The sequence below is a fragment of the Neovison vison genome, chromosome 5 (genome assembly GCF_020171115.1).
Source record: "Neovison vison isolate M4711 chromosome 5, ASM_NN_V1, whole genome shotgun sequence".
NCBI lineage: Eukaryota > Metazoa > Chordata > Mammalia > Carnivora > Mustelidae > Neogale > Neogale vison.
In genome coordinates this window covers 17654455-17664245 of record NC_058095.1, presented here as the reverse complement: position 1 = coordinate 17664245, position 9791 = coordinate 17654455, and the positions used below count along the sequence as shown (strand labels likewise).

At 60.3% G+C, this 9791-nt stretch overlaps 1 protein-coding gene across 1 annotated transcript in view; it reads right to left on the bottom strand.

The window, feature by feature from the left end:
• Nucleotides 1-3742: 3742 nt before the first annotated feature.
• The window catches only part of PLEKHM1 (pleckstrin homology and RUN domain containing M1), a 46019-nt gene continuing 39970 nt past the window's right edge, over nucleotides 3743-9791 (bottom strand). Inside the window, exons 11-13 of the mRNA XM_044247720.1 lie at nucleotides 7404-7467; nucleotides 6697-6854; nucleotides 3743-5927 (exon numbers count right to left, since the gene is read on the bottom strand). Coding sequence (XP_044103655.1) covers nucleotides 5816-5927; nucleotides 6697-6854; nucleotides 7404-7467 — 334 coding nt within the window. The 3' untranslated portion in view covers nucleotides 3743-5815. The remainder of the gene's footprint in view (nucleotides 5928-6696; nucleotides 6855-7403; nucleotides 7468-9791) is intronic.

The following is a 9791-nucleotide window of genomic DNA, read 5'->3' as shown; positions in this document are numbered from 1 at the left end:
AGTCCAACTTGACAGCCAAGGAAGCCTTGACTCAAAGAGATGGGGTGATTGCTGGCCATAGGCCACATTTGCTTACAAAGTTGACTGGGCCTCAGTTTCTTAGTCTGTGAGGTGCGAGAAACAGCCCATTCCCTCTGCCCCCTGCCCCGCCCCTCCCAGACACCACAAGCCCTCAGGAAATCCGGGTCTCCAGAGCCTCTTCCCTCCAGGCTTCTGCGCCCCAGGCCAGCGGGGTCAGAGTTGAGGCGCGGGGCTCTGGGAGCCTTCCCGGCGCCGCTCTACCCGGGGAGTGTCTCTGCTTCCCCTAGTCCGAGGGCCTTGGCATAAGGGACCGGGACTGCCAAGGCCGGGGAACCGGTTCTCTCGGTTTCTCCTTTCTTACCCAGCGGCTTTGCCGCGGACATGAACCCGGAGCCTGGCCCGCCCAGACCGGCTCGCACCGCCCCGTGTTCTCCAGCTCCCACCTCCACCTCGTGAGAGAGGGAGGCTCTGCCCCCGCGGCCTTCCCACCTGCCCTGTGATCTCCGCATTGCCCCACGAGAGTGGCCCCTAGAGAATGCACTTTGTGACAATGACTACCCACGCGGTGTCCTCCCCCGAGCTCTCCTGGAGTGAATCGCGGCACCCCGACCCTCTGCGTGCCAACTTCGCCTGCCTTTTAGTGCCCCGGGCTTGGGGGTCAGAGCCTAACTGTGAACCTGCCTGTGTCTCCCCATCAAAGAGATGAATCAGAGGCTCCTTCCCTAAGGGGCTGGTCGCTCCAAGCCCTTGCACTGACCCCATCTTCTGCCCAATAGAGGTGTCCCGAGAGCAGCTGGGAGTCGGTTGCTTGCTGAGGCTGAGGAACCCAAGGAACGGGGTCTGGCGGGAGGCTCACTGCGCTCCTTCACTACTTTCCTAAGCTTTCCTCGAGGGGGAAAGGGGTGCACACTGGGCACTGGAGGTGTGGTGCGTGAGCTGCCCAGAGCTAGGTCAACAGACCCCTGAGCGGATACCCCTTGGTCACCTTCCCCTGGGCCCCCGCGGCTCACTCACGTCGGCGGGTCGGGTCTCTGTGGGCCCATGGGCTGGACGGGCGGAGCCAGCGGATGGATGCAGGTTAGGCCCCTGCCATCTCCTTGGGCTGGGCTTCCAAGGGCTAGGCGCGGGGGAGACCTCGGGGAGCAGGAGCTGGCAAGGGGAGCAAAGAGGGAGAGGGATGCTCAGGAGGGCTGCCCCCCATCCCCAACGCGGCTGTATCCTCGAGAGGCGAGTGGGAGCCTGAATGAGTGTGTCTGGGCCGGTTGGGTGGAAGCAGGGCCCAGAGCAAGTGAAGGCAGAAGGGAGAGGCGGCAGCTGGGAGGACTGCGACTGAAGGGGTGCTGCCGGGTGGCGAGCGGAGCCCAAGGTGGGTAGGGTCCCACCCCTACGGCCCCTCCCGCCTCCTCCCCACCCCCGCCGCGGAATTTGCTGTCCTCGAGCCTCTGCGTCCCGCGGGCGCGCTGCTCTGGGACTGCCCGATCCCGGTCGTTGTCTCTCCCTGGTTCCCATACCTAGCGAAGCCATTTGCACCCTGAATCACCCACCCCCAGCCCTCTCCAGCCCGACTGCAGGCGCTATTCGCTTCGGACCCATCTCCGCCCTCCCCAGGCCCTTTCCGGGCGCAGCTTGGCGGGGCCTGGAAAAACTCGGAGCGGAGTTCCCACCGCAGGGATGCCTACCCGAGCGCAGTCTCGGGCTGGGTGGGGAGGGGACCCGGGACACGGCTTCTTCCCCAACTCGGGGGGAGCGTAGAGAAGCGGAGGGATAAGGGAAGCGGGAAGATCCCTGGAACTCGGGGGCCGACCGGTCGCAAGGAGGTGCTTTGGGTCCACTACCCGGGCGTCGAGAACCATAGCACCGTCAACGCCTGGGTCGGAGCCGGGGGCCTGCACCTGGGCCCCTCTCGTCCCCGGACGGACCGCAGCCTTTCGCATCTCTGCTGCTCGCTGGGGATCCGACCCGCGCGGCCCTGCTCCCGGGTGCGCGCAGCTCCCACCCCAGCGCCGGGTGAAGGGGAGCAGGCGCGCAGCGCTCCCGGGGGAGAGGACCCGCCACCTGCGGCACCGCACCTCCGCCCCGGCCCCCGGCCCCCACCCCCCCCACTCCCGGCCCGGCCCGGCCTCGGCACCTCGGGGTGTCCGCTCACTGGCTTCGCCTCCACTTGTCCCGGCAGGCGCGCGTGGTTTCGGCGTCCGCCGCTCCCTCCTCCACCGCCCAGCTCCCGCGCAGCCCGGTTTCCTGTTCAACAATACAGCGAGGGAGGCACCAGCGGAGAGCGCCCGGCAGAACTTCCTCCCGGGCTGAGGCAGGGCTGCGGCTGCTAGAGACAATCCCCGGTGTCCTGGCTTCCTGTCCCCTCTGGGCCGGGCCAGCGCCCTGAGAGTCAGACGCCGCCCTCCCCCCTGCACCTCCTGGGATCATGGGCCACACCTGGCTGTCTTCTGGGAGGTGGAAGCAGTAGGGCCGGGATGATGGCATGTGGGGTGAGGGGGGAGTCTCCTCGTGGCCAGATTCCCCTCCCACTGTGCGATTCCATCCCCCAGCTGCCCGGATCGTCCTCTGGAAGAGGGCCACCCTGCAGGCTGTCCGCAGGGTAAGCCCAGCGCAGCCTGCCCTTAGCACTTCCATTTTCTCTCCTGTAGACGGGACAGGGGCGCCTCCTTCGCAGGATGGTTGGTAAGACTGGATGAGAATGAGTTGCACGAAACACGGTGTAGTATTATCACATTATTATTGTAAGAACACACATTCATTATTAACATTTTTATTGTAAGATGAGTCCCCTCCCCTTCGGTGTTGGGTTGAGGTCTTCAAACTCCACATTTTCCTTTGGGCAGAAGCAGGGAAGGGAGAAAGGAATGTCTTCAGAGGCATCTTGCTGAGAAAGGAGAAAAAAGGCAGGGAGCATCTAGGTCACGGGGCCCTGTCCCCAGGCCTCAAACCCAGGTACTTTGGTCTTCTCAGAGCCCACCCCCTACTGACCCTGGAGGGACTTGAGGCCCCTGAGGGAAGCTGGTGCTCAGGGGATGCCCAGAAGGGCCCCTTCCCCCCTCCCAAGGGCTGAAAGTCCTCTTCAAGGACAAGGAACTGCAAAGCCTAATGTTTCAATCCCACTTTCCTATGAGCTGCTTCAGGGAAGAGTCTGTTTCCCTCCTCTGTCCTTGCCATGGGCAGTGGTGGCCTTCTCCTCCTGGAACTTCAGGGCAAGGGAGCAGCCAACTAAAGGCCACACTGAGCCCTGAAACCATGCACCCAGATTCCGGCCCTGCTCAAAGAGCCTTTCTTCCCTGATCCCCCTCACTTGATTTGGAAAACCCAGCGGGGGAACAGTCCGGACACCTCTCATGTTCTGGGGCCAGGGGTCTGTGCTTTGACAGGCACAGGGAGGAAGTCCCTGTGGTGGGATCTCAGGGATCAGCTTCAGTTGTTACGTAAGAGTGTGTGTGAGGAAACCTCCATACCAGGGGCCTGAAATGCTATCCCTCCAAAGCCCCTGTATCTGACTCCTAGTTGGGAAGGGACAGACCGAACACTGTTGCCTCTCCTCCCTGGCATGCCCATGCCTCGTGCACAAACCCCCTGCTTGCAGATGTCTACCCCAACCACCCCTCTCCAGGCCTTCCATAACAGGCGCAGAGGGGGCCCCATCCGAGGACGACAGGATGGCCGGTGGCCTCCCCCAACCAGTGGCAGCGTCAGGATTCAGAAGCAAGACCAGAGGTGAGAAAAATCAGGTTTACTGCAAAATCATTCAAAAATCACACCGCAGCAGCTCCTTCCACACGTTGCAAAGCACTGTTCAGGGCCAGCACCCCTCACTAGAAACAGTTTATTGCATAAAATGGCATTTTAAAAATAGTGTGGGCACCACTGACGTTCATGTCAGCTTTCCATGGAGGGTGAGAGGGTAAAAGCGAACTTATCTGGAAGCATCAGCAGCTTTTCCTGGGCAGGGGGCCGTCCTAATGCTACTAGTCCCCGGGAGGTGGCTGTGGACAGGAGACAGCCTGTCCACCCAACTCCAGTGAGCCCTCCAGGGTGGCCGCCGGTCGCACCATCCGTCCCTGGCCAGCCTCTGTCCACCTGGGGACTGGGGCACCTGCGGCTCTTCTCGGGCTGGGTTTGTGGGGGAGTATTAATGCTGGCTGTGGGGGTGCGGGACAGAGATAAGGACCCACTTTCCCATTTAGAAGGCTTTGGTGCGCTAGGCATCGGCGTACACCATCTTCCGTGACGGGGACAGAGAAGCCGTGTGGCAGCCCTCCCCTCCCCTGCTGCCCACAACCTCCTCTGTTCTATTGCACAAGTTACCCCGCTCCACAGGGCTGGGCAGGTGACTCAGCAGCCGAATCACCCCAAGGGAGCGGTGGGAGTAGATTCATCTCTTAAAAGTGATGGGCAACCTCCACCGGAGGCCTCCATCCAAGCTGAGAGCAGAGAGGATGGCAGAACACCCCGGTGGGAGGTGGGGGGCTGTGGGTCCAGAGGAGATGGGAGAAGGCAGCAGAGAAATCGCCCCAAACCACAGGGTTTCAATGTCATTTTGAAAACAATTCCAGGCTCCCACTCTACCCCAAGACCCCTTGAAAAGGCAATCACCCTCCAGTGACCTTTTCCAGTACTGGCAGCGCCCCTCCTGGGCCAGTCCAGCGAGGCTTTGGAAGCCATGGCTTTGTAAACTGAGGCTGGGCATCCTTCCACAAGGTGGCCGCTCCCATGTGTCCCCGTCCATCTCTGCAGCAGGCCTGGCACTCTTCGTGGAAGGGCAGGGTCAGGGGTCACCACTGCACAGTGCGGAGCCTGGCAGTCATGATGCCCGAGGCCGGCCCTGGCCCGGGGTCACTGCCCTCTCTGGGGGAGGAGTGTCCCCCTGACAGCATGTCTCCAGCAGCCATCGGGCTGGATGTCTGCGGTAGGCAAGGAGGGCAAGGGGCTGAGGGGGAGGGAAGATGACCCTGGCCTGGACCAAGGAAGGCGCAAAGTGCTGACAGTGCTGGTTCCGAGTCACTCCCTTCTCCCACCGGGACCGAGATCCCAGACCATAGGGGAGCCAGGGGGCTCTGACCCGGAAAAAGGTGATGGGGTTTTCAGGGGAGGAGGACAGGGCAGGGTGAAGAGAGGCGAGGCAGAGGAAGAAGGCGGTCACCAGGACCAATCCCGCCAGCTCCCCGGCAGTTTGGCACGTACTTGAGCTGTGGGCAGCGAGGGCCCGGTGTGCGGGAGGGAAAAGGCGCCCGGTCTGGCTGACAGGCTCAGGCCCCCTGGTGGCCTCCCCGTGGGCCAAATGTTCCCCCATGTTTGCTCCACATGAGAATGCCTGGATTTCTTGGGTGACTTGTGTAGGGTCAAGAATAAAAAAATATTTTCTGTTGAAATATGAAGGGAAAAAAAAACCTGTCTTAAAAAACTAGACCTTTTAATCAGGAATGTGGAATCGAGAATGTGCCCAAGTCTCATGTCCACAGTGTTTGAACAGCCCTCCTGGAGGTGTCGCGTCTGTGAGGCGAGCTGGGGGCCTGATTAGTGCAAAGCTCCCTTTCCTGCTTCCCCTGGGACGAGGGGGCATCTGATGGTGTCCCCACCTCTTGGAGCAGACGGGCGGGAGAGGGACTGGGGGACATCATCGAGGGCCTCATTGGGTAGGCTCGTGCTCTGGTCACATCTGAGTCTTCCTGACAGGGGAGACAGCCGTGACACCTTGAGGGGATCCAGGCTGATGCCAAACCCAGTTGGGAGGGCCGAGAGGAGCGGGGTGTCCCCGCCTGGTGGTCCCGGGTGGGGACAGCACGCTGGCTTAGGTGAGTGCGTTCTGCTCCTGGTACTTGCGCCTGCGGGCACAGCGCGGGCAGCCCTTCCTCACCACGGCCTCGCAGCTCTGGTGGAAGACGGTCTTGCACTCACTGCACCTGGGGGACAGTAGCCAGTGTTCTGACCGGAGCCCGGGGGGAGGCGCAGTGTCACCCACAACCCAAGGCCCGTGCGCTGCCTCCCCGCCTCTGAACAAAACCTTGGGGCGCCGACCCTGCGCCACGCCACAGGCATGCTCCCTTCTGCCGCACTTCCTACCGATGCTGCTGGGGACTCGTGACATGATCCTTGCCTGTGCTGGGAACATCACCCCGCCGTTTGAAAAGCGGAGCCCAGGGGCTGAATCTAGGCCATGAGACACCTACTGAAAACGAATGAACGCTCCTGCCTGCTCAGTTTTCCACTCCCACCTGGGCTGGAATGGAGGTTTGGCGGCTGAATTTTTCCATTTAGGGGCTCCTGATAATGAGTGCTAACCGGGTAAGAACCACCATCACTGCAGGAGAGAACCAGGTGGGGGCCCCTACTGGGTGCCCACTTTGTGTGGCCTGTGCCCACCCTCTGGGGCAGTGGCTCATTCAGTCCCTTCTCAACCCATTTGTAGATGACAAAACTGAGGCCCCCACTCAAAGACTCAGCAAGCTACCTCTTCTCGAGGGAGACAGATAGTTTCCTTGGTCTAGGGAGGGGTCCTCGGAGGGCTCTCTTGTCCCCCAAGCTGGCCCAAAGCTGGCCGTGACTGGCCTGGGCATCGGCTGCTCTAGACGACCTCCCCGGCCCGCGGCTCCGTGTTTTGTGTTCCTGCCCGCTGGAATGCTGGGGCCGGCTGTGGGCAGGGGTGGGCAGCTGGCCGGGTGTCCCGCATACCTGACCGTGGTGTCAAACTCGAAGGGGAAGATGATGTCGTGGTGGTGGCAGATCTGGCAGATGAAGCCGCGCTGGGTGCACAGGTCGCAGTGGTAGACATGCTGGGAGGCGAATCCGATGAGGGCGTTGAGGAAGCCTGTGTACACCCCATCTGCGATCTGTGGAGGGCAAGTGAGGGCCGCCAGGCCTTTCAGGCAGCTATGCTGAGTGAGGCCGAGGCCGTCTGGAAAACGTGGTCTGCGGCCCCTCCTGACACTCTACCTGAAGGACTCCTACCCCCAAAGAAGTCTCTCCCCGCTTGGGCAAGAAAGGCTCCCTGGATCAGGCCGAACGAGGCTGTCCAGCTCCCCGATGCAGAGGTCACTCGGGATGACCGTGTTGGCAGACGAGACCCAAATCCACAGTGCCCTCCCTCGAGGAAAGGAATGTCCCCGGCTCTCACCCATGGGACCTGCCCTCCCGCTGGGAATGAGCCCCGCAGCAGGTAAGGGGCTGAGCAGCTCGTGTGGCCCGGGTTCCACCGGCCGCCTGCTTACCCTGCACAGCGCAGGGGCTGGCACTCGGTCACTGCCCGGGAAGCACGTGACCGTGAGACACGCAGTCTGAGGGGCTGAGAAGCTGCAGCCCCCCTCTTGCGTCCCCATTTCTGATTTCTCCAGGAATGAGGTCCCTCCACAGAAGTGTGGGGGTCGAGGAGGCATTCTCACCTGCTGGAGGTCAGCGACACTGTACTTGTGGGGCGATTCCAAGAGGTAATTCCTGTGGTTGAGCCTTCAAACAAAACATAAGGGGCTCCTTAGGTTTTCCACGATCTGGGACAACCTCTGTTTGCTTTCATTCCTTCAGCTGCTACCCGGGTATGAACGCCTGGTGGGGCGGTCCCTAAGAGCCAGCTCTTCCAGGTGACCTGGGGCAAATGACTCAGCCTCTCTGCACCCCAAGCTTCCTCACCTGAGAAATGGAGCTGTTCTGAGGATTAAATAATTTATCTAAAGCATTTGGCACAGCGCCCAGCACACGGTAAACAATGAATCATTACCACCTGTAGCTGACAACACTGTACTGTGCACTTGAAATTTGCTGAGAGGGTAGAGCTCAAATGCTCTCATCAAAAGTCTCTAAGTAAGAAGTGAGGGATGGATGGGATGTGTGAACGAAGCAGAGGGAGGAGCCCTTTCATGGTGTACAAACGTGCATCAACTCATCATGCTATCCACTGTAAGTTCCTCGCAATTTGGTCAGTTACACCTCAACAAAGCTGAAAAAAATTGCAAAAAAATTTAAAGGTATAAAAAATAAAGCATCTACAAAAAAATTAACCAATGAGGAGGATGATGACCAAAGTTAACATCTGTACCAGGAACTGGGCTCAGAGCTTTAGCCACTGACTCATTCTGCCACCCCTTAAGGTCGGTGCACTTATAATCCCCTAGTGAGTGGCAGAGCGAAGTCTGAATGCAGGAGTCTGGCTCTGGAGCCCGCACCCTTACCCACCCAGTGAATGCCCAGAGGTGTTAGCTGTTGTCATTACTGCCACCATCACATACCAAGGACAGCGCTTGGGGACAGAAATACATAGCATGTGGCCTCTGCTCTCCTGTCGCCCCTGGGCTAGCTGAGGGACAGTCAAGCACCCGGTTTGGGCTATGTGAGAGGCACAGAGATGGCCTAAGTTTGGCACATCCCATTTCACTGAGGGGTGGGGCACCGGGAGACAAAGGCGGAGGGCGACTCTACTCTCCACCTCAGCAAGGGCAGACATTCAAGGGGTTCTGTCCTGAGGGATGGAGAGGAAACACCTGCAGAAATCCCCCCTGGGATGACACCTGGCTCGGCCGGCTGGTGTGGGTACTGGGGCTGGGGAGAATGCTCCAAGCCTAAGGAGGCCCCGAGGCATCTGGAACCGGGGCTCGGCCACGCTCCACCTCCCAGCCTCAGTGTGGTCTGTGGAAACCCCGTCTGGGGCAGAGGACCAGCCCCACCAAGCAGCCTGGCAGGCCACGGTGCCACGATGGGTGAGGACACTGACGAGTGGCTGCTCAGCTCACCATGCTGGTTTCCCCAGTAAACTTCCAGCTTTCTGGGAACAGGAAGCTGCCATTTATCACCAGGAAAACACAGGGGGCGGGGGGGCACACAGGCTGTCCCTGAGCTGGCAGGAAGGGTGGGGCTGATCTGGATGGAGAGCCATCTCTGTCATCTGCCCTCTGCCCCCACAGTCATGGGGGGCGGAGCGGCCAGGCCCAAGACCCTCCCTGCGAGCCACTGTCCCCTGGGCCCGTCACCCACTCAGTGAGGGTTTGCAGGTGCTTTCCTCATGGCACTCAGTCCAAGATGGAGGGGACAAGAGCATGGGCTCTGGGGCGAGATGCTTCTCATCCTGCCATCAGGAGAGAAATCCACACCCCAGGGCCGCTCCGGGACTCTGTTCTCTCCCCCACAATCCTGAGACCCCTCTCTGTCCTATTCTGTGTGAAGATGACTGCCCAGAGGAAGGGACCGAGGAGTGTAAGGCATTCTGGAAGACAGTGGAAGACAGAGGCAAGGCTGCCCCTTCACCCCTGCAGCCAGTGATGGGAAACGGCGCAGGCAGGGCTGCTACGTCTGGGTTCCAGACCCAGGCTGTGTGACTCCTTTGAACTCAGGTCCCTCCTCTGACCACCCCTCCAGGGCGTTTCTAGAATGGCTCCTTTCCAGGGATCGAGAGGGTGCTCTGGGGCTTCTCTGGCCCCTGGAGACATGTCCAGGCCTGTCTGAGGATCCCCTTTCCCTCAGAGGGCCCAGCAGAGGGCTGCCACTAGCAACGGCGAACTCCTCCCTGACTTCACTGCTCACACTCAAGGCCTGTCCTTCCTTCTCAACCATTCTGGTCCTCAGCCTCCATTCTGGCCGACTTAGGCCAGGCCTCCTCATGTCCCTAATTACTAAACCAGCCCCGGTGCCCCACTCCTGCCCAACTGGGCTTTTCACTTTCGTGCTTACTTTCTTCTCTCTTTGTGTATCTTATGTTTAAGTAATCTCTATACACAATGTGGGACTCAAACTCACGACACCAAGTTCAAGAGTTGCATGCTCTACTGAATAAGCCAGGAGGG